Source organism: Schistosoma mansoni, chromosome W (genome assembly GCF_000237925.1).
Source record: "Schistosoma mansoni strain Puerto Rico chromosome W, complete genome".
Lineage (NCBI taxonomy): Eukaryota > Metazoa > Platyhelminthes > Trematoda > Strigeidida > Schistosomatidae > Schistosoma > Schistosoma mansoni.
The window spans coordinates 18682440-18704531 of record NC_031502.1 but is presented as its reverse complement, the minus strand read 5'-3'; the positions used below and the strand labels follow the sequence as shown (position 1 = coordinate 18704531).

The window sequence follows — 22092 nt, the reverse complement described above, 5'->3', positions numbered from 1 at the left end:
ATCTGCCCAGTTACGGCAGATCCATCTGTTTCCGCAGTGAATCCACCATTATAGAGTTTGAAACTTTCGAAATTAGGTAGATTTTGATGTATTTGAACTCACAGAGAGTTGTCATCTTAAACGGAATCAAACCGTAAACACTAAAAATGTGTACAGTTCTACTTTGCTTCTGTCTTGATACTCTCTTTAAGTGTTCGCTTTAGATGATTGGACTATCATCTGACTGGAAAATGCCTCAGTCACATCCATTTAGAAAAGCAGCAACTAGGTAGAAGCTCCCGGCTACGAACAAACCTTCCTGACACTAGCAGTAATATAGGCAATTCAAAAGGTAATAAGTGGATTTGTCCGAAACAATCCACTTAGTCCATTACTTCCATTTTTATTTCCAGACAGGCCTTGTACTATGAACTCGTGGATGTTTGACTTAATCCAGTTAAAAAGGAAAGGTTTGACCGTCCAGCTTATGTTAAAAACACTATATGTGGCAATCATTTAGTCTGAATTGTTTCATTATCTTGGCCTGTCAGTCTCACTTCCCTAGCATCCGTACAGAAAACAAAGAACACTATTGTATAAAAGATTTAAGGATGCCACAGATAATCAGGGTTTTACAACACATGCATAATATTCTGTACTGTAGTTTTTCGAGTTTAATAATCTGTTTGTGAATCATTTCAAGTCACCTAGATAGTGACTTTTGATGTTGCAAATGACTTTCACGGAAGAAAGTTTTGAGGTGGAAATATAACACTTAAATATAACATTTAAAAACGTACTAATTAGTCTTGAGGGGCAATACACTAACGAAAACAGGCGATTCTGACTGAAATTTCACCTGTTTAGGAAGATAAAACAACAGGCTACATTTTTAGGGTTTATAGGATGCTGCGTAACTCTGATCGTACGAAGTGACGCTACCTAGAGGTTTTCAGGGGACCCGCTGAACAGCACCTGATGTATCGGTCCGAAAATAGTAAAAATTAAGGTGCAAACAACTACATTGATGCCGAGCCTCTAAGCTCTCACAATTGCTATTCCGAAAGATGTAGACATGACCTCTCCGTCGAACAATTTAATAGAAAGCTAAGTAATCACATTTGCGTTCACAAATCAATTTTTTAAACTGGTTTAAAAGGTGACGAAAAGTATTAAAGCTCTATTACATTCACTATATTTCTTGCAACTCATGTTATTCATTATTTTCATACATATACTTCGACCCATTTTTTACCTCCGTTACTTTGTTGTAAGCCCTAAGGAAACAAATTAACATTTACACTTTTCTGCTAAATATGACCGATTATATAACTGTCAAGTGACATGACAATGTTTAGTTTCAGAAATTCATAACTATATGACAAATTCACCCACCTTCCATGTAGCATGTTCAAAACACTAGTCGAATTCACAAGGGATATAGGGGAAAAGTAAATATCCTAACCTCAGTTGATGGTGAGAAAAGACCTGAACCCGTTGAGTGACATCAAGCCACAAACAAAAAGAAATGAATCAATTTATACACTCTGATCACAAAAAATATTGAACTACCTTAATAAATTATTTGTTATTTTATTAAGTTAGTAAGGTAACCATACTATAGTGGTAAGTGGAGTCAGATTTTGAAGATGTATCACTACTTTGAGTTAATTTACTGATTCTATGTAAATATAAATATACGATCGCTACTATCGGGACGAAAGGAGATTAGTTCAATTGCAGGAAACTAGGCAATGGGTTTCACTTTTTATTTTCAGAAAATATAGTCAAAGTTTTAACAGAACACTAACTGATCGGAGATACGTGATACTATAGAATCTGATAACATTCATATTATGCTTTTCCACATATTATACCAAGATACGTGTATAAATCTAACCAATTATCTTTTCCTTGTTCATGCATAGAGATAAGCGAGAGTTATAAATTTAGCAGGGTATCTAGAAGATGGTAGAGATGTCTTGTATGACCGATTGTTAGCCAAAAGATTGTGTGTATCTTTGATAGTTCACCTTCAAGTAACACATAAAATATAATAGGCACTGACCTGTTTTTATTATTATCGTTCTATATATTTAACATACCACCTGAAACGTTGAAATCAGTCATAGAAGCAACTTCAAAGATGCTACACGTTCTATTCAGGAAGATTGGAGAGGGCAAAGAAGTTCCGCTGACATACTACTGTAGTAAGTGATGAGTTGCGGTTGACTATGATAACCACTACAGGAAAAGCACGTGCCAGTTACTAGGTTAGATCCTTCAGTTGGCCAAATATCAGAAGGCAATTGAAGGTTGTAGTAAGATGTGTTTATTGACGATCTCGTGGTATCGAAATAATACCGAGATTATGCCAATGGTTACAAGCGAGACTACTGAACGTACGAGGGTTCTCACAAGGTCATAAAACAACGGAAGAGTGTCTTTTTGGTACGCTTAAACAAAAAGGTGTAGTAAAACAATCACAGGTACAATTGGTTATAATAAATGTTTTCGTTATGCCAATCGCGTTCTCTTCATAAAAGTGGGTCATTACATGGTTAATGTCTACAAAGTATACTTTAGTTAATAATACTCGTAATAATTGTTATCCCATAAGTCTGAAATCTGTTATCCGAAGATCAGCCACCGCGGGATTGTATTTACTCAGTCAACTGAATTGAGGACGAACAAGGTTCCATGCTTGTAAGTAATATCAATTTGAAATAAACATTGGTTGATACTATGGCTACATATTTATGTCAGGAGGTCACTACACAACAAAGAAGGGTACATCATCAAGATACCGACGAAAGGAAATCTGAGTAAATGTAAGAACTACAGAGGCATCACAGTACTATCGGCACCATAAAAAATTTCCAGCAGAGTGTTGTTGGACCGGATGAAAGATTCATTAGATGCTCAGCTTCGAAATCAACAGGCCGGATTTCGTGAGGACCGGTCGAGCACAGACCGAATGGCCACACTACGGATCATCGTTGAACAAGCAATTGAATGGAACTGGTCACTATACTTCAACTTCCTTGATTATGAGAAAGTATTTGATAGAGTGGATAAGAGAAAATTATAGAAAATTCTTTGACAATATGGAGTACCTGAGAAAATCGTCAACATCATCAGGAATTCATGCGACAGACTACATTGCAAAGCTGTGCATTGAGGACACGTGACAGATGCATTCCAATTAAGGACCGGAGTCAGACAAGACTGCCTACTCTCCCCCTTCCTCTTTCTTCTGGTAGTCGACTGGATTATGAAGACCTTCACTTCTGTGGGGAAGAACGGGATATAACAGACAGCTTGGATACAGCTAGACAGTTTGGACTTTTCAGATGACCTGGTCTTTCTATCCCATACACATCAGCGAATGAAGGTCAAGACAAACAGTGTAACAGAAGCTTCTGCATCAGTAGGCCTCAAAATACACAAAGGAAAAAGCAAGATCCTCAAATACAACACGGAGAACGCCAAACCAATCACACTTGATGGAGAAACTCTGGAAGATGTGGGAACTTTCACGTAACGAGAAAGATCTAATGCAGACGTAAAGACAAGGACTGTAAAAGCAAGGATAGCACTCCTACAGTTGAACAACATATGGAACTGAAAACAACTGTCAGCCATCATCATAGTTAGAGTTTTCAATACGAACGTCAAGACAGTCCTACTGTACGGATCAGAAACTTAGAGAACTACTACAACCATCATCAAAAAGGTACAAGTACTTGTAAACAATTGTTTACTCAAGATATTCAACGTCCGTCGGCCAGATACCATCAGTAACAGTCTACTGTAGGAGAGAAAAAACCAGGTCCTAACTGAAGGGCAAATTAGGAAGAAACGCTGGAAGTGGAAAGGACATACATCGAGGAAATCATCAAACTGCATCACGAAGCAAGCGCTAACTTAGAATCCTGAAGGGAAACGGAAAAGAAAGAGACCAAAGTACATACTACACCGAAAATTGGAAGCAGACATGGAAAGGAAAAATAGCGACTGGAAACAAGTGGAAAAGGTTATCCAGGACATAGTTGGATGGAGAGTGCCGTTGAGCGGCCTATGCTCCTCCACGATGGGTATTAAGAGTAAATAAGTAAGTAATTTTCTATACATTAACAGATAAATAAACGTCATTGAATTCGGGCAGATTTCTTAAACAAACACTGAAAAATACTAAATGTAATTTCTTTAATTGCATGTTGAGAAGAAGAATTGAAATAAAGTATAAGAGTATGTAGATAAATGAGTGATACTTCAGAGAATAGACTTTCTTGTGTAGAGTGGCTAAATCCATAGTCTCTTACTCGTATGAAGATATACAAATGATACTAATTAGTAGATTTTCAAGATAAATGAGTCTTTTAGTTCATATTCTGAAGTTGACATCCACTTGCTCGTCATCCATAAGAACTAGACTAAACATACTTTTCAGCAATCATCTGTCAATAAAGACTTATGAGGTCTAGAATTTTTCTTTATTGCTAAAATGTTAATAAAAATCAATAAAATCTACTAGCGTGATTTTCTTCGTTGTATTTGTGGTATATTTTTGCAATAATTCCCTTTAGTTAGTAATAATTGTTTGTAGAAAGGAAAGAGTATCATTTTTAACTAAATAAATGTTAGACCAGTGGTTATAATAATAATAATAATAATAATAATAATAGCAACTGTAACAATAATACTAAAGAAAATGACATTTATGGATGCAGGAAATTCACTTTAATACAATTCCCAAAATGTTAGGTTATTTCCTTTGACATAGGAAAGAGACAGTTACAGAGACAAATCATATTGATAATAATAACAGTTATTATAGTAATAATAATAACCCGTCCCAGGAAGTAGATAAAATCAGTTATTTGGGGGGGGGAGAAATGTCTTTGTTACTCCTACCCTCCTCTTTCCCTCTGAAATTTCTCATCTAGTCCACCGGAAGACACGTCATTATCATTTATAGTCCTAGTGCTTACCACCTTCATTATTGTTATTGTTGTTTAAGTTTGTACGATCAATTGATGATTGACAACTAAGATTTATTTAAATATGTATTATATATGATTGGAAATTTATTTTGCAGTCTTAATCTGTACTAAAAGTAATATATTTAATTATCGGATATTCTCTACAACTTAACTGAACATTATAATATGACTCAGATCAGCAATAAGTTGTACATTAACTCAGGTTATTTAATGAAATAGAGACTAACAAATAAATAAAATATAATAAACCGTGAAAAGGCGACATTCATGCGTACTGATAATTTACGGTTTTCTGTGCATTTCTTTCAAAGTTATGTAATTTCTTGTAGCACATTTTAAGCGATATGTTCAATTTTCAGTTACCTTGATACAATTAACTGAGAATGATGTCTGAAAATAGAAGTGAATATAAAGAAAGTTATGTAAAAGGTCTTTTCAATTTTTCCTGTGTTGAAAAGCCTCGTACAAAATTCAGAAAATTGTTTGGTATCACTAAGAATAGGTGTGGTACCAAATTTAAGTATTTTCTTCAGAGACGAATGTATTCAAAATCTACTGAACTTTCACATTTTCATGAAAAAGTTAGTTTCATTTTAAAAAAATGTGTTAAAACCACTAACTGAATGAATGATTATTGGGAAGTATCAGCCGTTTCATTTCTATAGGCAACAATCCACTTGAAAACAGTTATACACAAGAATGATTGTACGATAAATAGGTTTACCCTGTAGTCTACAGTGTCAATCATCTTCACGTCACCAGCTAACGGTTATATAAAAATTTATGTTTACACTTTCAATCATGAAATTAAACTGTAGTAGGGTACAATGTAGAATATCAGTTTTCTGATATTGGGAGGTTGAAACTTAACAGAAGATAAAATTCAACTGGTTCATTTCCTGCGGTGTAGTTTAGAAGTAGTAATGATTGATATCTATGTTCGCAAATGTTTAGGAAACAACTGAAAGCTGCTTATATATAAATAAATTTTTGGACTTATTTTGAAGCAGAGATATACGTTCTATATTTCTGCGACCCCTATGGGGGTGAATAGTTTTATAGAAAATTATACTAACTCATTAGTTAGGTAGTTTTATGTTACTTCACTTTTTAATTCTTGAGAAAAGTATTTTTTAGCCTCAAGTCAGATGTTGTATCTCGTAATCATTATGCGTTAGTTAAGTATAAAGTAATAATATAAAATGATAGTTTTACGTTGCTTCTCCATTTTCGTTTTTCGTCCGCTTAGTAGTTTTGTTGGACTCAAAGTATAATCTCATTATTAGTGCTAACGAAAAGTCATAATGTGATGGCGGCAAATTAGCGAATCAACTAGAAATTGGTTGGTATTAATATCAGTATCCAAAGTTCAAATCCTCAAAGATATAAGTGTTAGGTTAGAACCATGTGGAAATGAATAAATTCTGGTTGATACTAGTATGTATGAAAATCGAGTTAACATGTTTAGGTTCAGGCGCAAATTATGATAAAGTATTTCGTCCGCAGTTCTGAATAATAAAGTGTTAGTAAAGTAACTTTTCCACTTTTTGTCAATTAACTAGTGTGATTATTAGTTTTTAGGTGATTCCGTGATATTTATTATTTTGAGATATGGAATATGCACCAAAGTTTCCGTACAGGAAATACGGATGAAAAATAAGCTATCGTTAATGGAGATGGTTTAAGAATTTTACTGACTTTAAATAAACCTACTTAGAGTGTGGGATTTTCCGTTGTTTAATCTATCATATAAGGATCTTAATTCTGCTATCTGTTGGGCGATATTTTACAAAATAATGAAACTTAATTGCCTAGCTATTTCGGATAAATCCTTTCAATAGAGTTCTAGTGAATTCTAGTGAAAAGCTGTGACAAGTGAGGCTAAGCCGTGTCTAGTGTAAGGCAGTTACCCGCCGAAGACAGTAGAATGTGGTTGGATTTGTTGACGTTATACATTGACACAGCTGAGTGCCGGCCCAGTGGTCAAGAGTTTATGCGTTGGCGCACGAGACCAAAGGTCCTGTGTTCGTTTCCGTGTGCGGGGTATTGAATGCTCACTAGTGAGGAGTCTCATACCCAGACGTGGTGTTCAATAGTAAACATATATATCCAGGCATAAGACGATCCCAAAGGAGTCCCATACTAGGATAGAACAGCCATCCAGCGCTTCCTGGTTTTCAGTGGTTTACATACATACAATTTGTGATCCAGATAATTATTCAATTTAACAGTTTTCACAATCCTTCCATGGTAACTCTGTATATGTGCTTATTTTGAAGGTAAACGGTGTTTAAGCCTAAGAAAACACTATTTTTTCATCGTTATTTAAAGTGTTTATGCGTTTTCTTCACAAAAATAAAATTCCAAATGCTGTTGTCGGTAGGTAACCATTACTAATGAAACACAACTTACTATTTAGTAAAGTCTATTATTGTAATATAACCTTTGAATACATAAAAAATTTCGAAAGCTTAAAACCATCTGATTGAATCAAATACAACTGCACAACAAACTAGACATCATGCAATAACAATAACATTGAGGAGAAACACCACAAAGCGCTTTTTGGTAAGAAGATAGGTTGAAGTAGCCAAATAAAATTATTTAAAAATTAACACGATTCTCACAATAATAAAGGTTTTAAGATACACAACAGTATATTTGAGGTATTCTTTGTCGAAATGAAGTGCTTCAGTTCTTCATAGAACTATTCAATATCAAAAAGCCCACTGAAGGTATCCACAATCTTGTTTGTAATGAAATTTTCGGTTGTTTGGTCATTTGAAACCAGAAAGAATTTAGATAATGATATCAAGTACATTTATATAATCTAAGTGAAATCCTATACATGAATTTGTAAGTTTGATTAAAAACAAAACTTTTCTAAGATAATTAACAATTCTAAGGCGACTCTAAAGGGCATCACACGGATATACAACTAATGACTCTGTTGAAACTGTGTTTATGACGTGCCATTGTAACTTTTGCAACGTGTGCACTGGCCTCGTGTTAAGTGCTGAGAGGACTGTTTTTTTCTCATTCAATTTACTTACTTAAGATTAAGTTAGGTTCAGGCTTTTTTCAAATTTCAGCTTGAACTTTTTATATTAAATCATGTAAAACGTTAAAGCTCTAAATACTATTTCAAGAAGTCATATACAGTAAAAGCAATGGATTTGCTGAAAGATAAACCTTAGCACCATTATTCAGTATAGCATGAAATAAGCCACCGTTTATTATCGAAATAGTGTATGTGAATGGTTGGAAAATTATTTGTTGATGAACCAATTTCTACCCAGATTCCTTATTCATTAGTCCATGGTTGTAAACAGACATAGACTCCTGTATTTTCACTTGGTAAGAGACGACAGAAATAAAAGCGGTTATAATTTAACCAAAATCCTAATTCCAAGGCCTAGTAATAATTCAGTGACATTTAGGAATATTGAACCACGGAAAGTTATTTAATATTTTGATATTCATCGATTGCTAATAGTCCCTTTAATGGCGCAGATATATATGCAAGTAGCAATGCTCTTAAAGTCAATGCGTACTTCTTCGATGTTTTTCAAAATGTTGATAGAATTTCGGAGTTGACTTTCGACAAATTAATCCTGGAAATTCCTTTATCTAACTCAAAAAGACTAACCAAAATATATTTATTGGAAGCAGTTCACTTTACTGTAGTGATATCATCTGTTAGTTGTATAGCAGAGTTTATTTTTTTAACCATAGTTTCTTGTTTTGATCAACTTAATTTAGGCTCGTTCTGAACTATCGAAAATACCATTGTGATTAAGGGTTGAATATAGTTAACATAGAGTATGTACAGCGTACATGAAAATAGGAAAAAAAGGTCATTTCTAAAAGCTCAGTAGATGATAATGGCATTCATAAAAATGTACACTGTGAGTCAACATTGATCTACATGAAAATGAAGTTAGTTATAGTGAATTTCCTAGGATTCGTAAACATAGCAACGTACACTAGGTGGCACACTTTTGATCAACTTAATTGGAATAAGTGTATTCCACTTATTCAAAGTGTTGAACTATTCATTTTAAAAAATTTCATTACAGATAATAACGTAGATACACTTGAACGTAACGTTCTACCCTCGTTAGGCGTTGAATTTAGAACCAATCATAATCCACAAAAGAGATAACCAATAGGATTATCAGTTGTTTTATATGGTTTTCTTAAATAAAGTTTCAAAAGTTTTCTATGAAGCTTTGTCAAAAAAGGAGTGTTTCAAATGATGACAAATCAAGTGGGATATTTTTGGAGAAAGTAAATATTTGTTTTGTAATCAGGACAAACAGTCGTCATGTTTGCTATCATCGTACTATATTTTGGTAAGATTCCATTCCATGCAAATCATTTCTATTCATATATTTAGTCATAGTCTTCAATTTAGATTACCGTGGAATAGAAAATCGTAGATAGTCAGGAAGCACTAAGCAGGTGTTTTATATTAGTTTAGGACACTCATAATACACATTATAGGAGGTAAGACCTTGAAGCTTCGTTATCATCACAGTTTCACTCAGTCACTGAATTGGGATCAGACGGTGTAGATTTTATGACAAAGTTAATTATTTTGTGAAAAATATCAGTGTGCGGTTATCTTCACAGTCATCGTGTTGTAAAAATTCTATATGTGTTACCAACACTGACTACACAAATATGAGATAGGAAATATAAAACAGGAGAATGTAGTAAAAAGGTCTCATTGCATAGGTAATTGCTAGGTCCTGTTTTCATCAAATGATTTCAAAAATAATACCGTTAGCTAGGAAATAATTCTAGTGTTTTATTCTAAATATGTTCTTGTTATAACTCATCGAAAGATGTTTTTTTTAATCTGAGATATTTTCTTACTTCGTAATGTACTGTGGGATTTGTGCATTGTGATAGAAGTTTACTTTACCGTAAAACTTTCAGACTTTTATTATGGACAGGATTGGCAGATTTGTTTCCTTGACTCAAAAAGCTTTCATATAACTATCATCATTGATACAGAATTTACATCAGATATTTCTTTGTATCAACCATATTTGCAATATTCTATTCGATTTTTCAGCATCATATAAAACAATATTGTTTTGTCAAACAAATAGTTACAATGCAGTTCTACAAGGTTACACTTAGACTTTTCTAATATTTATGACCGATAACAATCAAATAATAACAGTTAAAATAGAGATGTAATGAAGGATCCAACTTAATTGTGACTATCGTATGTATATCTTTTATACTGACCATCATATGGTATTTATATTCTGGGACTGTAGATCATCATGAGTTCTACTTGTATTATATGAATGATTGATGTATAATGATATCTGTATAGCTTTATGGAATATGTCGACTTTGATACTACAAAAGTTATCTGAAAGGTATATTAGTAAACTTTAAAAGTGGAAAATATTTAATCTTTCACATTTTGTTAACAACTAGTGTTTCACTTAAACTGAAAATGATTCTGATAAATGAAATTAACAAAAGGACAACTTTTACTCAATATTTCAACAGGATTATTTATTCTTAGATGGAATTCAAGGTATTTGAATGAAGTAAACTAAAGTTTCATGAACTAATGTCCGGTATCCAAATATAATCCTTTTGATTAACAATAGATTTTTTGAAAGGTTATCTAGTTAATTGAACATTTGTCTGGAAATCAGTTTGTGAGAAACTGTAGTAGAATGGTTATAACAATTAAGTAAATCCATGATACTGGGAAAGAAATATGTTAAGTGGTTTTGTGGAGATTTAGTATTTTCATAGTTGAAAGCGTGAGTCAATTGAAGCTAGACCACCGGGGAAAACCTGGAAGCACTGTTAAGTGATTTGTCAACAATTTCGCTGACAGATTTTTTGCTTTTAAATTTTAATACTTTAAACTGATCAGGTTTTATCTTCAATGGGTTACAATAAATTTAGTAGAGAGAGAAATAAACGTATCAAAAGAGGAGTTTAATCATCATTCTTTGAGGGAACGGTTTAGTTATAGAGAATCTAGATAGCAAAGCTAAAAGACTTTCAGAGTGAATAAGTAACTGAGATTTTTCTCAATGATGTACAATACAAAAAAAGACATTTCTGGTCTCCAAGCCTCTTTTTTTAATTTTTGATAGCCTCCTATCATAACATCAATATCAACACCGTGATGTCTAGACAAAGTAGTCAGACGAGTAACTAATCGGTTTTTATTTATCATACTGTTATGGTTTTGTAAAATTGGTTGCTTATTTGATAATAAAAAGACTGTGCTGTAATTTGGTTCGTTTTATTACAAAAGCATTTGGCAACACTTAGTAGTTTGGATAAAATTCATATCCCCTTTAGCGACCACAGCGATTATTCAACAGAGAAAGAAACATATTTTAAAGCTACGAATTAGAAAGCACTAAACGTTCCTAAAATTTCAATGGTACTGGAGTTATTTAAACAGTATACAACTTATTATTTGTATAACGGAAAATTTATAAGTTAAAAATGGGTTAAAGTGAGGTTTCTAAATTCATTCACTGCTGTCATAAGATCACAGATCATTAATTTTATGGTAAAGTTCATTTATTTCTAGTTTGGTTGTCTATTGGTATTCTGAAAACAATTGATGTGAAAGAATCAAGATCAGTAAACGTAATTAAATAGGCATAATATATTTGTAAAATCTCAGCAAATGAATTTGAAGTAAATCCAACGTTTCGCCGGGCAATCTGGTCCAACTTTTTTCAAGCAATATATTATTCCTATTTAATGTCTTACATCAACTCGGCGCTCAAATATTGTGAAGCTATGCTCTCTAATTTAGACGAAAGTTCTTATATAGTAAACGTAATGGTATTTTAAGGATTTTGATTGCTTGATTCATGCACAAGTATGCCATGATGAGTGATAAAAATTAGACTTGGTGTTTTAGTTGTCACGGGTCTGGATATACATGTTTAGATGAATTTGTAAAGAAAAATTCATAGAGTAAACCCATGCTGACAGTTTTCTAAGATAAGTTGTCCAGATGAATAGAATCATCCAAACATGGGAAGCAATTTTATATGTCATAAAAGTCTTTCAATAGTCACCAGTTTGAATGACGATGTATCCTTAAAAAGAAGAAATAGTAAACACGACTTACTATATACTTTTTTGGAAAGAGAACCAAATTAAAACTTGTAATGTACTTTTAACAATTAAGATAGTTTTAGACTGTAAATTCATGTTTGTCTAGTGTAATATTAAAAGTTCTCTAGTGAGAATAGTAGTTAAATGAACATCATCGTGTTCTCTATTAAAATCACCTATCACTTACAGTTCATGATTAATGTACTTTTTCAAGACAACTCCTTGATGTTAGCTTCTAATAAATTACTTTTATTTTCCACCTTAGGTCTTCTGAATCCTGCTCAAGATTTGTTAGCTAAAGAAAATCAAGGAGATAATGATTGGTCTATGATTATGGAAGTTGAAGTAGAAGATCCCACTTACAATTCTTCATCTGATAAGACTGATGGAAGAAACTTTATAATAAATGGTAAGAAGAACCAACCTTTCCTGCAGAACAATAATGAAACAGTAACAGAACATGCTACTTCTCAGTATTCCATATCCATACCTGGTGCAACAATATGTGGATCGTTTTTGTGCTATAACCAGGGACAATGCTATACTAACTTACATTCGTCTTCTTCAAAATGCTTATGTCCAATTGGATATTCAGGTGATTTCTGTGATAAAGGTAATTGACATTTGGTTTAACAAGCGGAAACTGGTAGTTGTAAAGACTTTTTCTAATAGAAATTAATATGAGTACCTCTGCCATATTAGACAACATTTAGGCATTAACGTTGACTGAGTAAATTTGAAAGCAGTTGTAACTAATAAGTTCACAAATAACATTTACTTTGTATAAATCAACAAAAAAGTAGAATCTGTTCCTTTTATTAATTACGGTTATCATTCTCTTCATCGTTTCAGGGCCAAAGTAACTAATCCTATAATTCACTTTCGTTTTCAGTCTTCTGTCAAATATTGTTGGGTGGAAATCAATATATTCTATATAAACAAATTCTTACACCTGACAATAAACATCACTTATAGAATACAATTTTTTGTTTATTTGTAAAATGGGTTTTGTAACACCTTTTAAGGGTGGGGATTTATAAAACTAATCCAAGAAAGAAGTTTATATGTGATAAGACAAACAAGGACTTGAGAATTTGGAATTTGATTGACCTATAAAGGTGATTTCTTCCAATTTTCTTCTCTTTTCTTTGTTTTTGTAAAAGAAATCTGCTGAGGTACTTTGTGCTGACAATTCTATATTGTACCAAAAATATAATATTGAATAAAGTCGTGAATAATAATAACAATCATTTATGAAATGTAATCAAATTTTATGAAGGAACTATTCAGTTTTATGATATCGTAAATGTCTGTTCACACAGTAGGTTACAGATTAGTTGAATTTGAATACTAATCCGTAGAATACACATCTGCCTGTAAATAAATCATATAAGAATTAGTGTATTCAGATATACTTTTTGAAATATGATAGATCCTCACCTATCGTCTACGTAGTGCGTCTGCGTTGTGCGATTAAAATTTTTCAGTAGCCAGTTACAGCCTGATACAATTTTAGTAATATGTAGATAATAACACTTGTGTTATTCATTACTTACTTACGCCTGTCACCCGTCGCGGAGGAGCATAGGCCACACACCAGTATTTTCCATCCAACCCTGTCCTGGGCAATTCTTTTCAGTTCTTTCCAGTTGTTATTCATCTTTTTCATATCTGCTTCTATTTCCCGGCATAATGTGTTCTTCGGCCTTCCTCTTTTCCGCTTTCCTTCCGGATTCCAATTTAGGGCTTGATTATTTTCAATGAATAGTAAGTTATATAAATTAGTGTCAATAGTTTGAGTAGGAGTGAGTTATATGTTATTACGATTATAATGCATTTTACTCTATATTATAACTTGTCCGTTTAGAAACTAAAGAGTAAGAGTTTTACAAGGTATTATCAAGGGATACTTTTCTAATTTTCTAATCCTCAGACTTATGGTAAATATGTATAGTGTATTCCATTCGGTGAAACTGTGGTTTATTGTTGTAGCTTACATTCAAAGTGCTGGTGTCTAAAACTTTGATAATAAAACCACTGTTCGTTAGAATTCTGGAACACCCATTTTGGCTGACATATTTTGCTCAACTTTTACAGAATATGTTTGCGGAAGTGGATGCCAACTTATTGATTCCCTAAAAGTTTAAAAACCAACTACTAACGAGATAATTACCATGACAAACTTTGGCTGTCTTTGTACTTAGTTGGCTATCAAGTAACCGATTATGTCTACTGGGAAACTTTTTTAGATAAGCTAAACATTTCCCTATATGTTGATATGTTTCATACTCTTGATTAAGTATGAAATACTTGAAGTTATGAGATTGCTTCTCTAGGTTCCATAACTAATGAAGAATGCTTTCCAAGAATTGCAATACTGTGTTGTATGCTACTTATGTCTGTTGACATAAGTAGTATGTAACACCAAACGAAAGTGGAAAACCTGGCAGCGGAAGACTAAGAAGATCACATTGAAGAGAATAGAAACCGAAATAGAAAGAGAGTGAGAATGGGAAGATTCATACAGAATGTGAAGGATAAACGTAGGAGATTTACAAACGAAGTATTCAATGTATTGTTCTCATATTTTACCAAAACATTCTGTAATTTTGTATCAAAATACATTGGTTATCCCCACTTCCGGTCTCGTTCATTACAGTACTGGTTAAAATTATTGAAAAATTGAGAATATTTAACAGTTGCTCTGTTTTATTCTGATTTTCCTTGGGATCTATTTAACTACAGAAAATATTAGGCTTGGGGCTTTACTTCTAACTCTTTTCGGTTATCAGTTAGGTTAGTTAAATAACTGTGTACAGTATATCCTAAGGTTTCATTTTTAGCAATTCTTTTAAGTGTATGAAAAGCCGTTTTCCATACTTCATTATAAAATGCTTGGATGTTTTTATTTACTTCTAGCATTACTATTTTTCAAAAACTGTCAAATTCTGATAAGCCTTAAATTCTCAATTTGCGCTTGATTATCCACTTTATAAATCATTTTTAAATTAATAAGCATCTGAAAGTTATTTTATCCACTGGTAATTTGTCATCTTACATTATCTCCGGAAATCATTCATAAAAAATAAAGGAAAGGGGTATACAGTATAGTTTCTCTATTTTTCTATTATTCCGGACTAGTCAAAATAATTAATGATAGTTTTGTTTTAATAAGTGGTTATTTTATAATGAAGTTTCATCGACTTTTGATTTATTAAATAGAACTGTTAATTTAAAAATATGATTTCCATTTGCTAACTGTAAAATTCACTGCCAGTATTAAAACTAGTGACTAGCTATTGAGATCCAAAATATTTAGGAGCGTTTTATTACGGTAATGTAACGGAGTGCTGAACCATTTCTAGCGCATATCATGTATGTTCATTCAACTATCAGCTTCAGTGCTCGTTAAGACTGATGATGTGTATGCGAAACAGTGTTTCCTATCGCTCCATTTATTTGTATATATTAAGTTATTGTGTTTCATTCTATAAACTGACTTCCATCCGTTACTTTATGTGTTGGACTTTATAACTATTGCAAGGCATTTTATAAGTTATCCTATTTTTTCATCTGAGTCAGTAAAATATTCTAGCCAACAAATGTTTTCCGCTAAATGAGCGCTCAAGTTTGAATCCCAGTTATCAATCAAATTTTAATTCAGAACTTTTATTTTGTGTATCCGTTTGTCAAATGACTATGCAATAGATACTTTGAATTTCGTCCAAACCGTTTTTGGTCATGGATAGTGGTTAGTACTGGAATCCATAACGCGAGTTTTGCCCCAATTGGGACTCGTCAGGTGGATGCATCTGCATTCCAGAATTGGTCTGGATTGAAGAGCTAAGCAGGTAACTCTGTGGCATTAGGAGCGAACAGTACTGGGTTCGAATCCCGTAGTGAACATTAACTCTGGGGTGCAGGTACATCCGGCTGATGAGTCCCAAGCAGGACGAAACTAGAGTCCTAGACTCTAGTGCCAGCCAACGTCAATCTCTGACGATAATGTTTGTGGCACATGGCAATATTATGGCAATCAACACAGGACACACATATGAGACTGATCGATTGCAGTACTAGACTTCGATTAATTACTTTCTTAGTTATATTTAAACTTACTATCTCTCCACAATTAAGTAAAACCTACCACATTTTTTTCGGAAATTCAGTTACTAGGATTGTATGGATTGTGTTATGGAAACAAACAAGTGAAATTATACACCTGTTCAAATTCATGTAGGATTATTTAGTTACAACTATCAAATTTAGTTCACTTAATATGAAAAGATGTGATTAAGGCATATCTATAAGTTGCACAGTGAGAAATCTTCAGATTTTACTGAGTAACCCGAAAATTCTTAATTACTTTGCTTTTATATTGAACTACTGTGGAGTTACTCTTTATACGTTTCTGAAAGTGTATCATTCACATTACTTCTATTTTTGGGATTTATATTTTTTTACAGTGGATGAAGGATACCAGTTTCCGTATATCGAGCAAGGTGGTTATCTGAAATTTTATTTTAAATCGTCTGCGTTATACAGTGGTATCAATCAAAGTTTCATCGAAAGAAGTAATCAAGTGTCAATGAACAGTACTAATACCTATAAAGTTGACCTTGAAATACGACCAAGTCTTACTGATGGAAGTTATTTATTAGTATCCCACGAGTCAAATAAGGGAGATTTCAAGTTTTCACTCAGTATTGAAAATGGATACGTAGTATACAGGTTAGCTATGTGTACTATTATTGCTATTAATACATGATATTATCTTTATTACAGAGTATTTTAGGGACCTTAAAGCTTAACTTCAGCCACTGTGATTAGCGATTTATGTCTTATAGTCAATTAGTTCGTTGATATTAAATGGTCTGTATTTTCATAGTAACGGTGATTCTAGAGAATAAAGTCTCGTGATCTCTTGTACCCTAAAATGGCCATCTAAATAACGTATTGAGCAAAACGAATGACTGATGGAAAACGAAATTTAGAAGACAAAAGTAGTTACATTTATGTAGTTTATGTTAGGGATATTAATATACTTTTATTGAGAAAATTCGTAAATAGGTGGGTGTGAAAACAATGCACTTGTAGAAGGATTTTGTCAGATATAATAAAAGCATTCCGAAATGTTCAGTTTCATATTAGAAAACCTTTAGTTTGCATTTAATGAGAATCATTTTACCTCAGATGGTGACATTTTATATTTGTCTTACTAGGAAGAGAAGTTAAACCAAATGATCAGACAAACCCATAGGAAATATTGGTGTGACTTAATTTTTCTAAAGATTTTACTTATTCTTACGGCGTCAGTTATCAGCAAACTGTTTACGTCAGCCAACAAGCGACTTTGTGGTTAATAGATCAAATTAACAGCAAGCATTGTAATGAGACAATCCATTCATGTAACTTAAGAGACAAATGAGATTCTTGATGTTTAAAATATTATTAGTGGACTTGGTGATTAGATTTCCTTCAACAAGCCTACTGATTAATTCTACGATTCAACTTCTGTCTATAGTCAATTCTATTCTTTTTTAGTAAGCGTTTTGAAATATAGATGTGTTTCGATTGAGAGGCCTCATTCTAAAAACAATTATGATGATTTATTGCTACAATGAACCGACTGTTTAAGTTTCAAAACTGCATCACTGATATTACCTTTAACTTATCAACCTTATTTGGTATATTTAGAATGTGACATCATACTTTGGAATTAGAAGAATTCTGATTATTTAACATTTAGCTCAGCTTTAATTTTACCTTCTGGTCGCACGCAATTACGTCAAACTATTTACTAGGTTGAAGGAGTGAAGTTTGCTATTGATGCTAGTTTTATTATTTACGAATGCAAATGATAGTGCTACAGTTTTATAATATTTACAGTTGATGAGGTTTGCAAGTGTTTTGCAGTGTTTATAATAGATGGACTTAAGATGAAATATTTAGTTATTATTTTATGTATGTTTGAATACAATCACGAGGTTGTTATTGATAAACAGATTAGAACATGCAAACATTCTGACAAACTGTCTTTTAGCAAATAAGAAAGCAGGTGTTGGAGTTTTAAGAGACATGACAGAGGAATCAGCACTGGAACGCACAGCATGTGATTTTGATAACTAAAAGAGAAATGTATGACACGATGAGCATCATGTCTTATCTTACATATCTAAAGGTTTGCACATAGTTGCGATAACAACTGACGGACAGATACAAATCTTAAATTAGTCAGTCTGAGAAAAAGAGGAAACGACTTGTAAAGAAATGAGTCTGATTTACGTTTAGTTAATCTGAATCAAAACGATTAGGAAACCTAATTATTAAGATTTTGGTCTATCACATTACAAACGTTTCTCCAAATGATACATATTTACTTGAAATTAACTTGATAGAATTACTGCTGACATGTTTCAATATTATGTTTCGTACTAAAAATATTTTAAACTGCCTTCATTCCATTTCATAATGATTGGTTGTTTTAAGTCCTTATAGTTTTATGAAATAAAACTTCAAGGGGTTGAGTATTTTCATATAAAGTGTCACATTAATTTTTATAAACGATGTATTTGGTACGATAATCTGTATTTCACATAGATCAAAATAATATTAGAGAGTTTATTTCATTGACTTGATTAAGTGGTCCCTTACAAGACATACATTAAATTCCGACTCATCACATTGGTAAATATCTGATAAACTTTTCCAATGAAAATAATACCTTCATATTCTTTTAGAGACCTAATGTCTTTTTACTGATGTATTCCATTCCTTCTATTTAGATCTCTGAGAATTTCGAAAACAAATTATGAACCCTATCGAAAAGAGGAAATCCAGGAAGTTAAGCATTTTACATTCCTTAACACATTGAAAAATAATATTATATCTCATTTGGGGAGACGGTTGATGGAAAAAGTTTCCTGAGTGTAGATGGAATTAAAGAAGATGCTGTTTATATGAAAATAATTGTACAGGTATGATTATAATGTACTACTTAAAGATAATAAGCGTTTTTTTTAAAAAAAAAACAACTTTAATGCAATAAGAATCACAATAAACTCCATATCCGTCCCGTAAGTTAGTGACTATATAAACCACTGACTTTTTAGTACATTATTTTGTGTCTCTTCATCCGTTCACAAAAGGAGACACAAATTCAGATAGAAGCCCCTTTACTTAAGGATGTCGCATAAATAGGTTTTTTTTATAATCATAACTTGTTAATTTTATCCGACAAACGTAATAATATAATAAAACTGGGCAGCATAGAAAGCGGATATGTTCACTAGAGTTTTGCGTTCAGTTCTATGATATAGAAAGAGTTCTATATTTAGGTGATTATGTCTTACATAAAATATTACTTTGCTTGCAGCAATACTTTGAAAGGTTGAATTTTTGTTTAGAAAGATGAAGGATAAACGTATTGACACACCATTTTGAAATAATCATACCAGTCAAAAACATATGTTATTCCGACCAACATCCTCTGTATATTCGAAAGCAAATTATGCGTTCACATTTGGGTTAATAACAAGAAAATCTCCAAAATCCCACCATACGAGCTCCAAGGTTCGAGCTAAAATACATCGTAAAAACATTTTATAAATAATCTATTATGCAAGAGGTTTATGATGATCGATGAAAGGAAAATTCCAATTTGTAAAATCAACGGATAGAATAATTATAGATTGATAAATGCAATTGTATGAATTGTGATTGAGTGATGACTACTCACTAGGCCGTATTATAAACGTGAGACCCAGATTAATTAGAATTCAAAGACGAAACAGCTAGCTTAGTGAATCAGTGTTTTTCTTTAATGAAATAACATTTATATATCCAATGCGAACACAGGATAAAAATGGTAAGCTGTCATAAGAGACTGAGGAAAATTAGCTTAGAGGTGATTCAGCTTCCAATCAATTATGATCGAATGTTTAGCCTAATTTTTGGGCATTATATAACAATTCTTTGCAGTCTAAACTCTTTAGATTCATAGAAAAATCATAATGAAAGGGCCCAGACAAAATTCCTATCTATAAATAATTCTTGAATTCTTGAATGAATCCTGGATACCAAAATGTTTCTTAGTAAAATCAAACATTAAGCTTCATCATACTACGCATTAGGGCTTTATCAAACTTTCAACAGTCAGTTGCCCTCCAAATGCCCTGGTACGGCCGAGAGTGGGGAGAGTCCGTTTTCCCTCTCTTGTTCTGTGGACGAAAACAATTTACCTGTATTTGCTCTAACCAGCAAATTTGTCTGAAAAATTGGATTATTTAGTGCAACAACACAAAGTTGCATTTATCCTCATTTTATTCATGCTCTGACATGTTCGATTTATAACACCTAGCACACAGTTAATTTCTGGATCATATATTTGTGTTCGGTAATTTAGACGTTTGACTATTTCTCCTAAAGAAGCTTGAAGCAGACTGCACACAGAGATGTTGGATTTATTTTAAGTACTGCTATGTCCTTGATCTGTCTACCCACTTTCGTGCTGAGGATAACTTGTCTAATGTAGATTGAGACCTTGACGCGATAGGCTGACTGGTTTAACCTTGAGGCTAGTATGAGTAAGTTCGAATTGGGGTTGAGAAACGAAAACTACTCTATTACTTGATTGGCAGACAGGCACACGTGAGAGAGAGAAGACAAGTGAACTGGAACACTACTTGATTTATTCCCAATTCCGGTCTGGTACCCGATTCCAGATTAGTGTAAAAAGATACATGAATAAGTAGATAACTAACCCGAACACAACGTACAACAATTAGGAAAATACAATTATGTCCAAAACTGGGGGATTAGAACAGAAAATAGAGTACAAAAGATTACTTTTAAATTACAATAGCTTAGGAACAGAAAAGGCTATGGCAGTGAATCAAAAAATCACAAGAAAGCTTATGATCTATAGAATAGACTAGGGACAAAAGTAAATGTTACTGTTCTACAATCTTTGAATTGAATGAAACAACGTCCCCCAGAATAGCCACCGTAGTTTGTCAAGGCTTCTTTTTTCTCTGTTCAAATCAAATACAATCCGTCAGTTTTTTACAAATATAACTTCTTTCTTGGTGTAAGCGTTAGGTAGTTCAGTTTGTGTAAATTATGAGTTTACATTTTCATAGAAGTTAAATTAAGATGTGTGGATTTTTAGTACAAATATACGGCACTAAAATAGCCAAAATGAACTAAAAATTAAATTTTAAATCTGATTTTTCAACTCTTGGAAGTGAATTTCCAAACTGCTTGTTCAATACTGACTAGTGAATTGAAATGAATAAAGTTTTGTAATTGAATTAACTAAGAAATGTCACAGCTTGTCTGTCATTGTCATCACTACGTTCCTCCTTTGATCAGTCGACTTTATAGATCAAAAATTTCTTTAGGAATTAGATCATTTTGTCTAAATTAATATAAGTAGAACATCTGTCAGTCAGTCAGCCGAGGAAATAATTCTTTAAGTTCTGAAATCGTTCATAAGTTTTTATTTCATTCATTCTCAGTATTATTGTTCTTAGGGGACCTTGCGTCTGAATGAGTAAACGGCGTTGATAAATTAACATGATATGTAAACTAAGGATATAGAGCACAGTTTATAGAACAAGATAAACTGATTAGCCTGTACTGGCTTTGCCACAATTTAATACAACCTGGATAACTAGAAGAATAAATTGTTTGTTGATTGTAGTGTAAGACTTTCAAGAAATCGACTATGTGTGTTGATTATTTTTATATGACTAACAATTGAAACAGAAAACTTCTTAAGTGGTTCTTTAATGGTCATCCACTTCCATGACAACATTTTTCTCCTTTAAGTTCATTGAAATTTTCCATTATTTTATAACCCACTAATTTTTAAAACTTTACTTGATAATACAAGATCACTTTTATGGTTCCAATACATATCACCTTATAGATGTACCCAGCCTTTCAATGTCAGTAAAATGATATAAAAAAATGACTA

At 32.7% G+C, this 22092-nt stretch overlaps 1 protein-coding gene across 1 annotated transcript; it reads left to right on the top strand.

Annotated features, from left to right (window-relative positions):
• Positions 1–9312: 9312 nt before the first annotated feature.
• Smp_128590 (putative laminin gamma-3 chain) lies at positions 9313–19040 on the top strand (the record flags this gene model as incomplete). Its single annotated transcript, XM_018788860.1, has 4 exons — positions 9313–9340; positions 12379–12726; positions 16580–16844; positions 18899–19040. 4 exons carry the CDS (start codon positions 9313–9315, stop codon positions 19038–19040), a joined length of 783 nt encoding a protein of 260 aa, XP_018654361.1.
• Between the last annotated feature and the right edge of the window lie 3052 nt (positions 19041–22092).